The sequence below is a fragment of the Trachurus trachurus genome, assembly GCF_905171665.1.
Source record: "Trachurus trachurus genome assembly, chromosome: 9".
Classification (NCBI taxonomy): Eukaryota; Metazoa; Chordata; class Actinopteri; order Carangiformes; family Carangidae; genus Trachurus; species Trachurus trachurus.
Genome location: NC_139895.1, coordinates 19,350,907 through 19,372,092, shown reverse-complemented (window position 1 = coordinate 19,372,092; position 21,186 = coordinate 19,350,907). Strand labels below are relative to the sequence as shown.

The 21,186-nt window shown below is 39.1% G+C and overlaps 1 protein-coding gene across 1 annotated transcript in view; it reads left to right on the top strand.

The window, feature by feature from the left end:
- The window catches only part of grid2 (glutamate receptor, ionotropic, delta 2), a gene marked incomplete at both ends in the record, with an annotated part of 509,482 nt that overhangs the window by 436,703 nt on the left and 51,593 nt on the right, over nucleotides 1–21,186 (top strand). Inside the window, one exon of the mRNA XM_083979111.1 lies at nucleotides 318–513. Within this exon, the coding sequence (XP_083835237.1) occupies nucleotides 318–513 (196 nt within the window). The remainder of the gene's footprint in view (nucleotides 1–317; nucleotides 514–21,186) is intronic.

Here is a 21,186-nt window from a genome sequence, read left to right as displayed (position 1 = left end):
CGCAGCCACTAAGAGCTAATACTACAACAAGGCTAAAAACAGAGATCAAATTATTTTTTACTGAACAACTTTTCCGTGTCGTGGCTTCAGGACACTTGGGTCAGTACAGACGAGCAGTATGGAGGTATTTGGGTTTTCATAGTGTGTGTTTTGGACGATTAAAAAGTGAGCACTATCCGCTTCCATTTTTCGTTTGTATCACATTTTGGATACACTGGCTTAAAAGTGCTCTAAGATACAGACAGAAATGTCAAAAATGTTACAACCATCCCTGTTCTCCCCTATACTAACTTGTATTATTTCTTGTCTCTCTCCAGGTCTCTACAGGACTTATCCAAGCAGACAGAATTGCCTTATGGTACTGTGTTGGACTCCGCAGTATATGATCAGGTGCGCTCCAAATCTATGAACCCCTTTGAGAGAGATCCCATGTACTCCCAGATGTGGCGGATGATTAACCGCACTGGAGGAGGGGATAATAATGTTGAGGAATCCACAGAAGGCATTCGCAAGGTAAGTCTTGCCTTTTTTAATTAATTTTTACTTGCAAACAAATGACCTCTGACACATGGAAAATCACTGGTTAGTAGAACAAATGTTGGAAGTCGGATGACTCCTGTGACGGGTTTTGAATGCAGGGGATCAGGTGCAAGCATCAAAGCAGTTATTCATTATTCAGTGCAAAGCCTTCATGTTAAGGCCATCATTTGCCAACATATGACCTTGTTCTGTTGTGAAATCAACCATAAGGACAAAATGGCATTAATCTCTGAGGCTGTCACATGTATACATTTTCAGTCATCATGGGTTTAACAAGTTTTAAATCTGTCTGTAGTCTTTTTTTTTTAAACATGTCTGCAGTATTTCATATCTTTCAAATAATGTTATAATAAGTTAGACTTAACCAATCACATTAAACCTCAGGGATAAGGGGATCAAATTTGAATTCTTACATGTCAGCATTTACTGTTTATTTCATTTAAAAATGTATAGTAGTGTGAGGCATTGCCATTATGATAAGCAAGGCAGCAGTGCTTAACCCGTTACAGCTAAAAATAGACTTCAATTAGAGTTATTCCCAAGTGCAAGCAATATCTTTCCTGACATCAGAAATATTCTGTCCCATAAATGATTTGATGGTGTCTGTTTGCATTTTTCTTGCACTTGACTGCTCTCTTGTGGCCACAACAGGTTATTGTGTCCAGAATCTCAGCTGACTAACAGCCAATTTATCTGTCTTTTTGTGGGTGTGATCATGTCCTGTTGACAAGGGCAGAGGCAAAGGGAGGCAGGGGCACCATTTTGAGATGTTTGCCCATCCACATTGTGAGTAACCTTGGGGTGTTCGGTTGGTGACCAGCTTTAGCTAGCTGTGGCAACTCCGCTTATCAAGCTAACATTCACTAAACTTCCACTGTGCAGAAATCAGTTCTGATATTGCAAACATTATCATTCACATAGACAGATGTGTGTGGAGACTGTGCAGAAGCCATAAGAAAATAACCTAAACAGTCCTGGGTAGTAGCAAGTAAACAAGCAAATTACAGTTTGATTTATCATCTCTGAGAGATCTGCAGTAAGTTTGGGAAATTTGATACAGCATATTTATAGACAAGTAATGTAGTTCTCAGCTCAGTGCATAAGGCTAGGTGTGTAGTGAGTCCATGAGAGAGAGATTTGATGAGGCTGGCAGAGAGTGTGATGTCAGCGCTCTAGTTATAAACATAGCAGGCCAATGTATGTGCAGTTTAGGCTATTTGTCAGTAAATGAATGCTATAACTCCTCATGATCTAAGCCCAGTTTTGTCAACTCCGAGCCTGGAGCAAAACATAAAGTCTCCCCTGTGCTTTCCAACTATAGTCCAGACAAAAAGCCAGTAAAAGTTAACAAAATAAAAAGGCATAGAATGCAGGAATCTGCTTTGTTTGTCTGGAGTGCCTGAAGATCACCATAGAAGTGAATTTTAGATATTTTTGTTTGTACTGCTGCTACTCCTACTACCAGTTCAAAGGAATAGTCCTAATGCTTCTTCAGCCAGGACAAAGAAAGGTGAAGATGTCCAGAGTTCACCCACCTGCTGAAGAAAATGTGATATAGAATTCAAGATAGAAGAGAGATGGTATCTTGTGAGTGGGGGATGGTTGGTAAAACTCATAAAAGCAGGCAACTCCAAAAAAGTGACAGTAATCCTAAAAACTAAATGAGTTTTGTAGTTTGATCACTGCAAGTTTTTTCCTGTATCCATTGCACTTACTGCTTGCAGGTCTATATTTATTAGTTTTTCAATTATAACAAAATGTTTTGCTATAGTCATTGGTAACATTCAGAACACCAAAAACCATTCATATACTGTAAGTAAAATCACTGTGATTTTCTGGTGTTATGTCATTACCAAGTGGAAACCTCCAGGGCTGAAAGATGAAGCCAACAAGGCAGTGCCAAAAACTGTAGTTCTTCCAATAGCTGCTTGAGGCTGCCTCCAAAAGTGGGTTAATCCCTTTAGACTTCCATGTAAAAATGCCCAAATTTAGAGCCAAAATAAATATGTTTACAGCCTGGTACAAAAAACGGTTTTGGTCTTTCCAGAAAATTACCTCCTTAATGACAACTCTGCACAGGCCTCTTGTTTATTTTACTTAACAGGAGGTAGAGCAGGTCGTCCACTAAATCACAAGGATGGTGATTTGAACAAGATTGGGGGGGGGGGGGGGGGGGGGGGGGGGGGGGTAGGTTATCATCAACCGTGATGATACTCAGAGTGCTAAACCCAAAAATCAAGTAAATGAAAAACTGTAAAAATGGTAGCACATCTCAAATTGCCAAGTTAAGGGGGTGGACAAAGTACATTTGACTTCTTTCAATGGCTCACATCAAAAAACAAGCGCTGACGCGTTTCAGCACATGGCCTTCTTCAGAGCATTTGAAGACATATACAATCAATTCAGTCAGTTATACATAGGACAGGGGTGATTTGAACAAGTTTGTGTCCATCATCATTGGTTAAGCTACTTAACCCCAAATTGATGGCTGTCCCATCAGTATATGAGCATGTGAATGACAGCAGGTCTACGTAGTAGTAAGCACTGTGTGATGGTGAAAATGGCTTTGAGTGACATATGAGTGAGTGTACAGTATGATTTCCACAAACCAGGATGAATCATAGTCTTGGCTTGACACAGGGCCAGCCTCTTTGTCCAAAGTTGTATTAGCCAGGCTGACTCTGCCAGAATTTCACAGCTTGAAATCTGCTCTTCCCAAATATTTGGGTGACATCACAGATCCATCTTTATTTCCAGTCAATAGTCAGTACCAGCCAGACATTTGCCTGTGACTGTAAACTCTCCCCCCTAATTCATACTGTATTTAATTCAAACACTGTATTTAATATTTAGATGGTATATAGTACATCCTCATTGTACACAGCTCAAGCTCCTTCCTGTATTGAGATACAGCTCATGCTTCAGTGTTGATGGAAGATAAATCTATCTAAATGATGTTAATGATACACAGATAACATGCGCATGCTTAAAGACTTAATTCCCTCGGTGATTACCCAGCATCATAAATACCTGACTGCTGCATCTCATTTGCACGCATCCCACTTTCTGTTTGCATCGCCCTTCTCTTTTCCAGTGAGGCCCTGATTTTATCCCTCATCCCTTCAGAATATATTACACTTGAACTGTAGCCAGCAGTGAAAGCATTGGAAGTGTTGGGAGGAGTGATTATAGTGGCGGGTGGTGTTTTTAAAATGATGAGTTAAATGCAGTACATAACAGTATATAAGCATACCACTATTAACACTCACTCACACATTGCTTGTTGGCATAAGTGTTTATTGGGCATGTGTACCCTTTTAATAGTGTGTACAGAATCATGAATAGATTTTATTGCTATACAGTATATTAATTCTCTTGAACTTTAACCAGCAGGGTGACAAAACACATAAAGCCTCTGACTGGATTGAACTGGCATGCATATTACTTTGTTTGGTAACGCTTTATATTAAGGTCCTTGTAATAAGCATTAGTTAATAGGTAATAAGGCCCTTATAAGTGATTACAAGATGCTTATTAACATTATTATGCATTTATAAGACTATATATGTATTAATAGACTCATTATAATACAGTTAATAGCAGACTACAAGAGATTTATAATAACTTATAATAAACTTAGTTAACTGTTTGTTGATGCTTATGAACATTAATAAAATCCTTATGAGTATCTTATAATTGTTCATAATAACATTACAAACACATATATTGACTCAACTAGCCCAATCATTATGTCTTTGTTATGCCTTTATTAATCTTAAGGTCTATGTAATAAGCGTTAGTTAATAGGTAATAAGGCTCTTATAAGTGCTTACAAGTATTAATAGTCTCATTATAATATAGTTAATAGCAGACTATAAAAGATTTATAATAACTTATAAGAAACGTGTTAACTGTTTGTTGATGCTTAAGAACATTAATAAAATCTTCATGAGTATCAATCTAGCCCAACCATGATGTCTTTGTCATGCCTTTATTAATGTTTTTTTGTTTGATTTATTAACATTAATATATACTTTATTGCTCATCTATTATAAGTTAACTATGCACTTGTTAACAGTTAACTATGCTTTTTGCAGGTACTGGATCTAAAGCGAGAACAATGTCTTATTAAGGCTGATAAATCTTTTATTAAGCATTTGATTTTGGTTTTCAGAAAAGTGCGTTGGAGGAGAAGAGCAGACTTGTAGAGAAACTCCTGCACAGTTTCTTCTCAAAAATCAGTTTTCTGAGTTTGTTTTGTGTGTCTGGCAAAGTCACTTTTTTTTCTTCCTCCTCCTTCCAGTGTTTTTGAGGGACTGCTTCTTTTCTGCTTTTTCTCAGTCTGTACAGTCTATGCTGTTGAGTGATTCGTCTACCTCTTTCGCTTTTATTTTGAAGGCAAACAGTAAAACCGGAAGTTCCGATTTAAGCTAGCAGCTGATAGCTTAACACATGCCCATGTGTAAGATGGAGGTAGTTGCCCAACATTTTTGCCCCCGAATAGAATTCAAACCCATTCTGGGCTTCGAAAAGAAGCAGCTGACAAGAGGAAGCGTTGTGAGACGGAGGATGACTCTTCTGGTAAGTTTAACTGCTGCTAACTAGTTAGTACAAACTCAAACATGCATAGCTAACGTTAGCCGAAGCTAGTGTAGACCTAGCCGCCTCATGACTGTTGCTGCCCTACGGAAGCGCTCCTCTGTGTATCAGTGAGAAAGTTTTTATATTAAAATAATGAAGTTTATTTTGTCTCCAGCTAGGCTTATATACATACAGTGTACATTGTCGAAATATATAACTTCTCTCTTTCGTTGTGCACTGTCTGATATGTTGACACTTTTCTGTAGGCCTACTTACTGCTGTGTACATTCAGCACAGTCATTTGAGTTTAATGAAATGTGCTACATTAAGACTATTTAAAACGCTTGAAAATTCAACTGTAAAGTGTTATTGCAGGATATATCGAGACTTTTATTTTTATGTTTTTATATATATATGAAAAAATATATGCCTTTATGAAAACTCAGATGTAAATTTCCTCTATACTCATTCTCTACCGACCCCTCCTCAGACCCAGTCTCCTCAAGCTCCTCAACCTCAGATGATGGCAAGAAGAAGAGGAAGAGGGAATTGCTTTTGATGCAAACAAGAGTGCAAAAGAGCAGCAATTAAATGTTCAATGGAATTAAAAAAAAAAAAAAAATTAAAGTGTACTTTTTTTCCCCAAACACCTGTTTTAGGTTATTTTTATTTTTTATACATTTTAAGTATAAAAATCATGTTGCACTTTGCAAAATTGCACTTTTTTGAGTTAAATTATGTTTTGTCTAATATGCCTAAATGTTTTAAAGGTGCTTTCTACCTGTTTTAGGTGATTTTTATTTTTATACATTTTTTAAAATGTCTCTTTACTTGACAGCAATGAATAAAACAATGTTGGGCTTCACTGTTGAAACATTTGTATTACTATGCAATCTTTTCTTTACATTTTATCAACCTTGAGCACATGTATTGTTCATTACAGATGTGGAATTTGTGAAAATCATTGTTAACCATTAATAAATGCATTACAAAAGATTTATTAGACTTAATAAGGCATTGTTCTCGCTTTAGATCCAGTACCTGCAAAACGCATAGTTAACTGTTAACAAGTGCATAGTTAACTGATAATAAGGGCATAATAATGCACAATAAAATATTTATCAGCCTTAATAAGACATTGTTCTCGCTTTAGATCCAGTACCTGCAAAAAGCATAGTTAACTGTTAACAAGTGCATAGTTAATTTATAATAGATTAGCAATAAAGTATATATTAATGTTAATAAATCAAACAAAAAAGATCAATAAAGGCATGACAAAGACATCATGGTTGGGCTACATTCAATGTGTTTGTAATGTTATTATGAACAATTATAAGATACCCATGAAGATTTTATTAATGTTCTTAAGCATCAACAAACAGTTAACAAGTTTCTTATAAGTTATTATAAATCTCTTATAGTCTGCTATTAACTATATTATAATGAGACTATTAATACTTGTAAGCACTTATAAGAGCCTTATTACCTATTAACTAACGCTTATTACACAGACCTTAAGATTAATAAAGGCATAACAAAGACATAATGATTGGGCTAGTTGAGTCAATATATGTGTTTGTAATGTTATTATGAACAATTATAAGATACTCATAAGGATTTTATTAATGTTCATAAGCATCAACAAACAGTTAACTAAGTTTATTATAAGTTATTATAAATCTCTTATAGTCTGCTATTAACTGTATTATAATGAGTCTATTAATACATATATAGTCTTATAAATGCATAATAATGTTAATAAGCATCTTATAATCACTTATAAGGGCCTTATTACCTATTAACTAATGCTTATTACAAGGACCTTAATATAAAGCGTTACCCTTTGTTTTTGAATAGTATGTTGAGGTATTAGGAAGTCTCAATACTATGAAATGTAACATTGTGTCTTGTATGAAAATATTCACATCTTTAATGTGAATCAGACAAAATTCCACAAATTCCCCTTGAAAGTTGTACAACTCTCCATTTTTAAGTGGTTCTATAATCTGAAGACATTAATGCTGCAGAGTTGCTCAATTTTTGTACTACTTGTAGTTGTAATTGTACTTGTATTTTTGTGTATCTGTTTGAGCATGGAGTAAGGTCATTATCACAGACTAGCGTGGAACAGAGGAATAACGCTTTTATGATGCCATTTGTTGACGTTGCTGGATAGAATGTGTCATCATGCATCTGTGGATATGCGGTGCACAGAGAGCATGAAAATAACAAGTCACGATTGTCTGACTAACTGCGGGGCTCACCAGCAAAACCAACACAAACAAAGTCAAACTTTATGCTGTTTTCTACTGATAAACTTCAGGGATTGTGGGAAAACTTTGCTCAGTTGAGTTCAGTTCAGTGCGTACATCAGTGCTACATCACAGCTACCAAACAGCAACTAAAAGGTGAGTGTAGTGTCACCACAGCAGTAATCACATGAGCCCCCCTGTGTGATGTGGAGCTGAGCAGTTTGCATGGTCACAGTGTGAACATACCAAGAGACACTGACAGGCATCATGCTGTTGTAGACTGGGGTTGTTGCAACTTCAGGTGCAGGATAGGCCCCATTTTCAAGCAACCACGCGTACTAGCACAGGGATATAGTTATGTGTGTGATTATAACAGAGAAAATAAGAAGCATCCTGTGGCTACAGTGTATTAAATGTGCTGCAGTTACTGATAGACACTCTGTGGAGCAATGCATAAGTGTTAAGGGTGGATGGTTCCTTAATAACAGCTGACTGAACCCTCTGTGATGAGCAAGTCATGTGACAAAGGTTTTTCAGTAGCAGTAGAGTGTAAGCAGGCAGGACTGACAAGAGATGCGATCGGACAAAGGCCTAGTCATGAGCAGGATTGAGAGAGGATCTGTTTTTCTAGCTAAATTCTACATGACAGAGGTGATACCTCTGGAGTGGCAGCAAGCACTGCACAGCAGCAATGAGAGCGAATGAAAGAAGGTGAAAGCCCTTTTCCTTAGACTATCTGTCTGTCTACATTTGATTTTCTTTTCTTTTTCTTCCGTTCTTTACTCCTTGGTCTTTATTGTATATTTTACACTGCCTGTCTACTTTTTTTGTTTTTTCTACGCTTCAACCCCCTTACTGCACCACCGAACATTTGCAGATATCTGTTGCTGTCTTTCTATTTTCTGACACTACTCTATATTTCCCTAACCTTACCCCCTCTCCATATTTTCTCATAGTTTCTTTGTATTTTATACTCTTTATTTTTTTTTACATTCTATTACTCTGCCAGGGTGCTCTCTAGTACGGTGGCCCTGAAGTGCAAATCACAATTGCAAATCAGAAAACACAACAACAAATTACTAAACACAACAACAAATCAAAAAACACAACAACAAAAGAGAAATTACAACATGAATTGTCCGTCCTTTGAACCGGAAGGGCATGTTTTACATGTTTTCAAAACATGAGCACCAGTATTACAGCCCAACTGGTATCTGCGTTAACTTGTTCCTTTATTCAACAGCTCCAGCTCTGCTGCGCTTCCTTTTCTCTCAAATCCACAGGCATACACAACATATTACCAGCGATTTTCAAGTTGCAGTTCACATCTACTGCAGCTAGGGCTGGGTATCAATCAAAATTTTTCGATACCGGTACCAATACCGATACCTTCACTTCGATACCGGTTCCTGAACGATACTTTTTTCGATACCAATTTGATAATATCAGTTCTAAAAAAAATAAAAATTACATTTCACATTACGGTACAAATCTTGAGCTGTATTTTTCTATTTCAACCAGCAGCTTTTCTAAGGGTCAACAGGTAGATCATTGCAGTCACTATATTTAGATGAATTTTGCAACCTGAAAATATTACTTACTTTCATACATATTTTTTGTAGTTGACATATTTTTTAAATAGGCTATGGGTTTCTGATTTGTTGAGGGAAAATGCAAAAAGTGTTACAACTGTTCCTGCTCTCCCCTAAACATTGCTGTCAGGTAGGCCTATGTAAAAAAAAAGAAAAAAAAAAAAAACTGTGACGTGGTGGCCGCCGGCCGTGTTGTGATCCTCCAGAACACAGAGATGGTTGGTCCGCCCCTGTGTACAGCTACACTTGCGCTTGCGAGGAGAGGCAACGCTGCTCCGATGTCTGCTCCCTCTGTATGTGCGCGTCGCGGAGCCGCACAGAGGCGACAGAAAGAGGCAGGAGGGACTGATAACATGAAATAGCCGAATCATAATCTGTATGTGCGCGTTGCGGAGCCGCACAGAGAGACGCAACGAAATACCGGAGCATTCTGTGCAAAGCACCAGTCAATTTAAGCACATGAAAAACAATGAAAACCAGACGTTTTCATGAATTTATATTAAAAAAACAAACCCGGACGCTCTGGACAGGACGTAAAAGACATGTGCGGGTAAAAGAGGACGTTCACCCTGCATGCTCCAACCACTTAATGTTACAGCTGATCACCGTCAGCATTATCAGATCTTGATCACGTGATTAACGTCTGGGTACCGAAACTTGGCACCGAAAAACGAGGCATGTTTTGATACTCGGTACTACCGAAGCGTTTCGGTCGGTGCCACAAAAGAACCGAAGTTCGGTACCCAGCCCTAACTGCAGCGAATATGCTTCTGTGAGTGAGCTCTATGTACCAGCCACTTAAAAAAACAGAAAGTGAAGATTTGTTGTTGTGTTTTCTGATTTGCCTTTGTGATTTGCACTTCAGGGCCACCGTACTCTAGTGGTTTACTAACGCCTGTCTTTCTTTTAGGTGCATTGACAAGCTGATATATTTTAATACAACAGCAATACCACCATCAGTGGTATTGTAGCCATGTTTGATTGTATTAAACCTCTAATGAAACAAATATTATGTTATTTGACTATTCTATTTTAAGTGCAGATTCACCTATTATCAAATACTATCCCTCTCTGACTAAAATCAAGCTTCCGCTGCTAAGATATACTGTAATTTTGTCTTGGAGCTGAGTACACAGAGGGGAGAGATGTGAAAGGCACCAGTTCACAGTTGCTGCTGCTTATTGACACAATATAAAAACGAAGTCTGAATTCTCTGTTTAAAGCAGAAGTGAGTGATATATTTGTGTTAATATAAGTTTTAAATAGTTATATCTTCCGACAGCAATCACTTACATAGAGTGTTTGGACTGAAACACGGGTCTCTCAGTCCCTCTGCTCTGCTCTGAGCCGAAGAGAAAACATTTATCGTATCCTACAGTTTTTATCCAATGAGGAGAGAGAACGGCATGCAGGGCTGTGTGTGCAGCCAAGGAACGCCGTGAATGTGGTGACGTAGCGACGAGGACTGTTATGGTGCGTTCAAGGAAACTCGTATTTTTCCGACCGTGAAGTGGTACAGATGTTACTGGTTCAAATTTGCGGACTTCACGCGTGGTCCACGCGAGACGGCACAAGACTCATGCATTTTTTTTCTTTGGCGAGACAAGAGGTTTTAATGAAAAGCCTCAATGTGCCAAAACAACCGCCAGGTGGCATCTGTGAGAACGGAGGACGACAGGCGGATGACTCAGTGATCTGTGCAGTAATCCACAGCTTAAACTCTAGGCTATTAAACTAGAACTAACTACTGTATACACTGCCTAAATCACAGAAACTATTGTAATATGATAAAGCCTGTCTTGCTTTATGACTTGATGATTATGTATCACATATCGCCGCGATTAGGAGTGGCGCTGTTCATGATACAGAATACAAGAGGATGAAAGGAGAACTAGCTGCAGACAGTAAATAATATAGTAGCCTAGTTTTTCAATGACAAAATGTAACGACGGCAGCTACAGTAGACTATAGCCCACGTCTCACTCTCTTTTTTCGGTCATCTGTCTCGTCATCTCCAAAATGTGTTTTTAAAATGAGCCAACTACAGTACTGTGCAGTAGTGCCGCAGATTTCTCACTCCGCACCTTGTTTGAGAGTGCAGCTGGATGATTTCTTGTGAATGAACGGGTCTGTGTCACTTTGGGGCTGGGCGATAAAACATAGGATAAATAACTTTCCCTCGATAGAAGACGCGGCCGATACAAAGTGACACCGTCAGCCATGCAGCCGGCCTGGACTTTTTATTTTTAATTATGAAGGATCATCTGCGCAAGGCAAAGATGATAGCATCAACAAAACACGGCGTAACACACGCGGCTGTATGGGACAGGCTTTTATTTAATTCAGAACAAACCGCTTAGCAAAAATGGAAAATATAGTCTATAATAATTAATTGATCTGTTGTTTGGCCACTGTTTGAAAATAACCCGAATTATGAGCAAATAATCTGATCCAGAACAGCAGTCATAATCAGACTTCTTCTAAATAAACCTAAACATTAAATAACTGGGTCAGGTCGGACCATGGGGTTATTTTTTCTCTTCTTCTTCACAGGAGAAGAGGAGGTGCGCTGCGCTCACGGACGCGTTGATGTTTTGTGATTTATCTGCTGCCTTGACTCTGCCCTTTATACATGTGCGTTCAGATTAACAATAAGACAAGCCATGGTTGAGTTTATTGAGTTTTAGCTGCTCAATCTCATTGTTTCAAAGAAAAGGGATTGATTTTTATAACGAAATGAAACGAAAACAATATTATATTGATACATTGTTGTAAAAAAAATCCAAAAGAAACGAAAATGAACTAAAGAAAATAACTTTCACACACACACATTAAAACAGTGCGATTGGTTGAAAGCTGATAATTAGCCATGTGCTTATAAGCTGATTGGCCGAAACCAAGAACAAAGCCGCGTGAATGGCCAATCGCCATGTGTTAACATTTCCATATTCCGCACATTCTGTGACAAACTGTAAACTGTTTTCTTGTCTGTAACAACATCTATTGCACGTCTGTCCGTCCTGGGTGAGGGATCCCTCCTCTGTTGCTCACCCTGAGGTTTCTCCTGTTTTTCCCTGTTAAAAGGGTTTCCATGGAGTTTTTCCTCAGTCGATGTGAGGGTCTAAGGACAGAGGATGTTGCTACGATGCCATGTGAAGCCCTTTGAGACAAACTGTTTGTAAAAACGGGCTATACAAATAAAATTGCCTTGCCTTGCCTTGCCTTAACGGCCGACATGTAAATCAGCTGTTTCGATGGGCGTTATATGAATAGAGATGTTAATGTGGTACTTTGCACATAGCCTCCTCTTCTCCTGTGAAGAAGAAGAGAAAAAATAACCCCATGGTCCGACCTGACCCAGTTATTTAATGTTTAGGTTTATTTAGAAGAAGTCTGATTATGACTGCTGTTCTGGATCAGATTATTTGCTCATAATTCGGGTTATTTTCAAACAGTGGCCAAACAACAGATCAATTAATTATTATAGACTATATTTTCCATTTTTGCTAAGCGGTTTGTTCTGAATTAAATAAAAGCCTGTCCCATACAGCCGCGTGTGTTACGCCGTGTTTTGTTGATGCTATCATCTTTGCCTTGCGCAGATGATCCTTCATAATTAAAAATAAAAAGTCCAGGCCGGCTGCATGGCTGACGGTGTCACTTTGTATCGGCCGCGTCTTCTATCGAGGGAAAGTTATTTATCCTATGTTTTATCGCCCAGCCCCAAAGTGACACAGACCCGTTCATTCACAAGAAATCATCCAGCTGCACTCTCAAACAAGGTGCGGAGTGAGAAATCTGCGGCACTACTGCACAGTACTAGTTGGCTCATTTTAAAAACACATTTTGGAGATGACGAGACAGATGACCGAAAAAAGAGAGTGAGACGTGGGCTATAGTCTACTGTAGCTGCCGTCGTTACATTTTGTCATTGAAAAACTAGGCTACTATATTATTTACTGTCTGCAGCTAGTTCTCCTTTCATCCTCTTGTATTCTGTATCATGAACAGCGCCACTCCTAATCGCGGCTATCAGGCTGTCAGCATTGTCCCCAAAACGTCTGAGCAGTATTTAGTACGGTGCTGCCACCTAGAGGAAAACAGTTGTGGTGAAAAGTCACGCGATCACGCGATCCTGCAGTGCAGGACAAACCCCGCAAATTTGAACCAGTAACATCTGTACCAGTTCGATCTGGTACGAGTTCACCGGTCGGAAGTTACGAGTGGCCGTTATAGTGACTTTCACCGGTAAAACAGGTCGGAAAAACACGAGTGGGTTGCCTGGAACGCTACAAAGTCGTAAGTTGTGACTTGAAGCTGTAATTTACGATTTCAAAAGCCTGCCTGGAACGCAGCATTAGCGAAAACGACCGGATCACTCACTTCTGCTTTAACACTAACTGTGAGGAAACTGAAACAATCACCTCAAAGATTCCTTTAAAGTTGGGACTTTGAATCTGTTTTCTACTGACAAATATTGGGAAGTGAGTGAACGGTACCTTGAATCGAAATTTAAAGCTGGAGGCTATTTGAAAGGACCCTATGAGTCAGTCTCAGACATCTTTTGTTCTCTGTCTCTGGCGTTTGATTTATTTGGATGCGTTTGTCTTCTTCAATCCAGTCCCTTTGCTATATTTGATTCCTGCGAGGTTAAGAACTTGATATATTTTTCCCTTCTGTGTCATGCTCTCTCTCTTCCTGTGTTCACTCTCCTTTTCCTGATGCAGCTTTCTCTCTTCCTCTAGCCCTCTTTCTCGCAGGCCTTTTCTCTTTCACAATAAACCTCTTACTCCTCTCTGTCACCGTTGTCTCCTGCACTATGGATTTTCTCCCTTTTCTGTTTCGATCCCCTGCAGCAGAATAATATTATATATCAGAATGGGTCAGTGTCTGAGTTGTCTTTCCCTCTTTCTTTCAATACAGACACACACACTTGCTATATGTAGATGTGAAACATATGCACACACAAACACATTTTCTATGTCCACAACAAACATTCTTGATTCAAAGACACACAAACTCTGCAGGACTGAGACCTGTCACAGGGTAATATACACTTCTCTCCCATTTCAGTCAATGATCAAGGTACTCAGTTGTTGCGCCTCACACTTCTCATTAACTTGGTTTCAAATATGATATCAAAGACGAGCGTGTTGTATCTCACCAAAGCCATGGCTCTCCAAAAGGCAATCCGTTTCTCAACTGTAGTCTACTCCATTTTTTCTTGTACGGTCCTGTGGGGAGAAGCAGTCTTTTTTGTTGTCTCAGTCATTTTTGTGAATGTAATGTGAGGTCGGCCTTTTAGCAAAGCTGCTGGAACCAGCAGAAGACCACAACATATTGGAATGATAAATATCTCTCACTGCATGCCAATGTAGTATATGCATGGATACATGTCTGCATACACTCGCACACTTGAAACACGCAAACTACTAAAACCTTCACATTTGCATACTCACATAAAGCATTTCCCACCATGCACGCACACACAGACCTGATTCAGTTGATGTAAGTGTCCCTCTGTGAATATGTGACAGCTCCTCTCAGTCAGGCCTTAAGTGTCTCTGATGACTGCTGAGTGATTTTAAAGTTGAGTGGATTGCCAGTTTGAGTGATTTCTGTCTGTATGCACTATGGGAAGGTTCCACTTTAGAAAATGTGTCTTTTCCCACATGTCCTTGCACACTATATGTTCATTAAGTCCCATATTGTAGGCTGCTTCTTGTGCTAAAAAAATGCAGAGAAATCCTTACTGCATCTTCAAGTGTAATCAAGGCTAAAAGTAAGGGAAGCATTTCAATAGTCCTGCTCTTCAACAAAGACGTGTGACACTGGTGGCAGTGAATTCACTATCATGCAAGGCTAAGCCAGTCGAGGCTAAGGAACAGAAGGAGAAAAAGAGGGCAGGTTGGTGTGTTGGAAACCGTGAAACCAAATGCCTCATACATATGTACATGGTGGATTATGGTATGGTGGACCTTGGCAAAACTACTTTTGCATTTCTGCTGCAAAACCCCAAGAAAAATGTCAATTTCTTACATTTGAAATTTAAATTTGTTGTGCTTTATTACCATGCTGAAATGGATCTGACCCATTCAGCTCATAAGGTCACACCAATCAACGGAAGCACTGAGGGTTCATTCATCCTCTTTTATCACTTATATTCAATTTGAATATCCTTTAGGCATGTGCTTGTGCTACTGTCCAAAATGTCAAGATGTTTTCATCTCACAACACTTATGTCACTTTGATCAAATTTTTCCAGCCCCTGTTGACAATGTTTTGCTGATAATACTCCTCACACAGTCGTGTTTTGCATTTTATATAAGATCATATATCATGGCAGATTTCCTCGTTTGTCCTGCAAAGCTCTAACTCCATTCTGTGACAAGCCCAATTCTCATTACTTAATGTCTTCATATCACCATCTGCCCCTTTTGCATAATGACTCCAGAAATCATGATAAAACCATAATTTCTTTACCACTGCCAAAATCTGTAGACTGTAGGTAATAGGATGCACATGATTAACCGTTAACAGTTAACCGATAACAAGAACTTTGACTGATTAATACTATCGGTTAATTTTTTATTAGTTCCTTGTGTCGTCAACTCATGGGGGCGTGTCGGCACATGCAGACTTCCACATGCCTTTAGTCATATTTCGCAGCAAAAGGTTACAAAGTAGGATTGACAGGATTGGCAGTATGTGCCAGTTGTGCAGCGCAGTCCCCATGAAGGAAGATCAGACAATAAATGTAGCCCACACGGACATAGATCTGTATCACTTGTAACAACAGCGCTGCTATAAAAAATAAAAAAAATAAAAAAGAATGATGTCGCTGCGGCCTCCAGCTGGTTCACCTGCAGCTCCACAGACGAGCTGTCAGAGGAGCTCTGCTGTTCTTCTCCCTTCAGCCTGGTGTTTGGCATTGGAAGATCTAACTTCCATCTGAGACAGAGAACAGTGGGGAAAAAAATCAAAATGTGCATCCCTAGTAGGTAAGGAGTTGTAAAATTTAAATCTATAGGCTTTCACCAATTTACCATAATGACTTAAGTGATGATGGTTAAGATTATGCTGATTTCTTTGCTAGACAGAGTTGATGGTAAATCAGCCAAGACCTGTATTGGTCCTTCAGCCCTCATCATGGCACTCTGGAGGACAATTGACACCAAGCAGAGGAGAGATGGAGGGAGGAGAAGATGATATGGAATGTGAATGGGTGCTTGGGGAATAGAAAGGGAGACATTGAGAGATTTAGGAAGGTGAAAAGAGAGTGATCAGGGAGGAGAAAGGGACTAAAAGATGATTAAAAATGGAGTTAGTGATGGTAGATGGGTGATAAAGGACAAGAAAGAAAAGGGAAGGGTGGAGGGATGGATGGAAAAACAGAAAAAAATGCCAGACTGAAAGTGAAATGAGAAGAAGGACAGAGGGTATAGATGGATTTTAATAGCATGTTTTAAGAACACATAAATTATTTATTTTCCTATTGCTTTGATGGACTCTTAGGTGCATTACTCAGTGAAGCTGAAAGCCATCAGAAAAAGGAAAACATCCAGAAGATGTAGAGAGACAGACAGGCATAAAAGAGGCCAAATTTGCCTGACTGCAAATTAGACCTTCCCCTCAGAAACAATGATGCCTTAAGTGGCTTGGTCAGATTTGTCTTCACTGTAGAACTTAATTATCTGAACCATATATTAGGATAAAAAGCAGAATGAGAGAGAAACATTGGTTGTGTGGGTGGATGGACAGAGACAGACGAAGAAGGAGAATGATAAATGCAGGAAACTGTGAGAGTGATGAAGGAGGGCAGGCAGACAGAAGAACAAGGAGAAGTGGAAAGAGAAATTGGGAAGGTTGGTGAAAATGATGATGGTAGTGTAAAGAAAGAGTGAGAGAAAGAAATGGTACGCATTGGTAACCGCACAAGAGACTGATGGTGAGCAACCCTGTCTTTTATAGCTTCTATCTTTCTTCCTCCTCCATTTGTCTGTCCTCCCTCCTCCATCTTTCTCTTCCCTCCAGCTGTTGTCTTGCCACTGTGCTACTGTAATTCCCAAATGGTAGCAAAATAAATAAAATCAAACAACATGCAGGTGAAATCACGTAGATGTGTCAGTGACGGTTTCAACACAGCACTGTCATCTCCATGCTTTCCCCTCTCTCTTCATAAGTCGGTAAAGCAATGTGAGGCCAGCTGGATGAGGAAACATGGTGTCTAAACAGAGCATATCAATGAACCTCACCCCAGATGCTTCACAGTGTGTGTGTATGTGTGTGCGCGTTTGCATGCGTGTGTTTGTCTGTCTTTGTGTAGGTGTGCATCAGTGTGTCCTGAACTTAGAAAGGCCCCTCTAACACCTGTTTACCCTCTCAAATCACAGCCAACATGAAATCTGTAGGCAGCAGTGCTCTCTGACTGTGTGTGTTTGTTTGTGCGTGCTTGTGTCAGTGTCGGTGTCACAGTTCTTTAAGGACCTCCTGCCAACCAGCCATTGGTCAGGGAGTTACCAAGGTTACGGTGCAGGGTGGCCCAGCTCTGTTTGGGTGACAGATCTCTGTGTTTGTGAGTCCTCTCTCTCTCTGTGTGAGAAAGCAGGGTGGACTTTTCATGCTTTCAGGTCTGAAGGTTGCCTACAGCTATGTGAATTGGATCTCTTGCAACATGCCCACTAACGTAGAATATCCTTCCTGTGCTTCCTCTTGTACTCCCTTTAATTTCCTTCCTTCGTTCCTTTCTTTCCCGCGCCTGCTTGGTTTATTTTCCTGCTGATGTTGTTTGTGCTTTTCGAGTCAACAGTGGCACTTGCAGTATTTGGTTTCTGAGCCAGTGCAATGACATGGTGCAATTACAGAATGGCGGGGGTAAGACCCGTTTCATTAGATTTTTAAAAATTAATGTCATATTTAAGTGTCTGTCATGTATTTTATTGGATTTGAATGAAATCTCTGCAGAGGCATAAGCTGGCTTGATATACATCTGTCACTGTGTCTGGGTATGACTGCTGCAATATCCTCTGTAATAACCCAGCCTCTGCTAAGACCAGAAAATGCCTTTTTGGCTGCTGGGATCTCTCATTTTCTATTTTCTAGTAGTGCAAATCACCCTGACAGGAGAGAGAGAAAGCTCTTTTCCTGCAGAGTCTGATAGCTCATTAGGATTCAACTCAACAAGCCCAAACAGCAAACATATTTTCCTGCTGTTACAATTCTCTGCCTGTGTGATGACAGTGTTTCTGTGTTGTGACTCAGATTCAGGAAAAGCAGATAAAACGGGTGATACAGGGGAAAGGAAATGGGCAGAATTTACCCTCCATATTAAAGAAAGGGGACGGTACAGATTGTACGACACATCTGGAATAAGGGAATGATAGGTGCCAGATAAAAGAAATGGAAACATAAGGAAAGATACAGTGTAGATTGAAACCACTCGTGCCAGCTATGGTGATTGATTAAAAGCTGGCAAGTTTTATCTGTTTCTCTTTCTTCTACCTGCCAAGACTCAATCCCTCTGACACCAATACAATTTTTTTTCACTCTTGATTCTGCTCCTTCTTCCTTTTTCTTTCTTAATCCCTTTGCCCCTCTCTCTGCCTCTCTATATCTGTCTCTGTCTCGCTCTTTTTCACACCGTGCTATACCTCTTGCATCTATAATAATTACAGTAGACAAGAGAACTATTGAAACGTAACCGATAAGTGCAGTACCTAATTTGTTGCCGGTTTTTCGTGTATAGGTGTTTATGCATTTGTGTGTGATTTTGTACATGTTCTAATTTGACTGTATCTCTGTCCCATGGTTCTCAGCAGAGCATTTTCTTATCATGAGCCTATAGTCTCACAGAGATAAACTCAGATTGTAGGATGGAATATATTCCTGCCGGGACACACTGCTATTGTTGTACTTCCTCCAAAGATCGATTATAGAAACAGGTTTGTAGCTAAGACAAGGGAAAGAAAACAAGACGCGAGGAACAGGAGCAAGTATACACAGCTGCAATGACATTTTACCACAGAAGTTCAAAGACACTTGAGATATTTCAAGAATAGGAATTTGCAATTCTTTTGCAACTCATAGTATTTTTATCCATTCTCAGTAACATAATCCGCTAGACTGCAAAAGCAGTCTGGCCCATGACCAAACTACAAAGCCCTATCAAAATAAAGCATATTTACCTTGTTGATCTACAGTACAGTAGTGTTTCCCAAACGTTTTCAGACCAAGGACCACTTAACCCATAAACACTCATGGACCACCTAACTCTAAATAGCCCCCAAAACAATTTGCCAACTTCAACAGTTCACAGATTACAACCTAAAATGACAGCTTCACCAATATCATAGTATCTGATTTTACCTATAATACTAGATGATTAAGGGTCTTTACACACAGGCAGTGTTAAGGTCAGCCCAGTTGAACTTTGGGTGCGCATCAAAACAGCCAAACTCTGGTCCGTTTGTTATCTGAACAAGGCTGGACCTCAATCCGTTCCAACTGCCTGGTGTCAAACTTAATGGAATACGGTACCTCACGTCTGCTAGGAGCCCAGAGTTTCCACTATGTCATGCTCTGTTGCCCCTGTAGCTGTGTTCAACACTGAAATCATGCCAACACACTTCTATGTCATGGCAGTATGGTGTGAAGTTCAACCACTGGAGGTCAGCAGAAACAGCATGTTGTTGTTAAAGGAGAATTCAGACCAGATCAACCAAACATTTTCCTAAATCCAGCTAAATTGTTTACTTTTCAAGAAAACATTAAAATATTGAATATAAATATGATTATTCAGAGTTCACTGTTTATATACTTTATATATACATACATGATGATAACAAAAATATCCATGAGTTTCCAGAACTTCATGATGATAGAATAATTCATTTTCCAGGCAACAAAGTTTAGTTACACTGACATTATTATAGTATATTCACTAAATCACAAGAGACTGAAAGAGTCCCACACTACATAAAACTGAAGACTTTTTTTAAAATCAGTTTATATGTTGCTCTCAACATCAGTGTGCATATATAATTTACAACCCTGCAGCAATTTAATTCTCCATTTGCTTGTTAAGGGACAAACTTCACAGGACAAAAACACCTCATCCATCCTAATGTATTTCGTATTCATAACTCGATATAGCACTGAATTTTTTTTTTTTTAACAATTTTTAATTATTTATTTATTTATTTTAGTTATCAATGTTAACAATACATTGCAAGACAATGTATTGACAATCGCCTCTGGATTATGGAGTATGAAAGTGAACAAAAAACAATCATCAAGAACAGAGCCAAAGTCTCTCCTTATATGACAATCATTTCCCCCATCTTTTAACAAATCCATTTTTAACTTTTGATAAATGTTTCGGTTTGGGTTTTATTTTTCCTGCTCAGACATGATGACTGATCAGAGGTGGAGTCTGGCTGTGGTTTTTTATCACTGTTCATTTATGACTCTGATTACTCATGACATTTCTTCTCTAATAAAGCGTATCCAATAATGAACCTCATGGCCTCAGTAATATTGCTCATGTCTTTCATGGGACAGCTCACCTCAACAAGCCTTTTAAAGACCCATAGATGGTCCCATATGGCAAGAAAACAGTGAGACACACAGGACGATACTTTGGAGAAGATAAGCAGACAGTAAACTTAAAACCAATCTGGAGATAGATTCACATTTTTGTTGTGATTGTCTAAGATAGACAACATAAATTATCCATGTAATTGAAATGCTCCTTTTCTTGGCAATCAATTTAAAGTCATTTTTTAATCTATTACTTCAAACATACAGAGATACACATCAATAATACACTTATAGGCCTGTAGGAAATTAAAATGCATTCAGAGTTTGGCTGGCACAAACACGAAGAGTACCAAAGCAATTAGGCCAATAGAGAGCACAGAGAGCAAAGTTGCTAAAGTTAGACAACAGTATTAATCAAAGGGCCAAATGGCTTGGCTGAAATAAAGAGAAAAAACAACTTTTCAAGCACATTTTTCATCTGCCTGGTTGGCGTCATGTCTAGCCAGCTTTGTGGCCTAAAGCTAACCATTAGATAACATCTTCATTTCCAAGATAAAAAAAGAAGTGCAACAACAACAAAAAAACAAACAAAAAAAACAAATGGGGCATAAATCAATGTAACTCACTTTTGAGGAGGAAACAGCCAATTCAATTACTGGAATATAGATAAATTAAGGAGACCA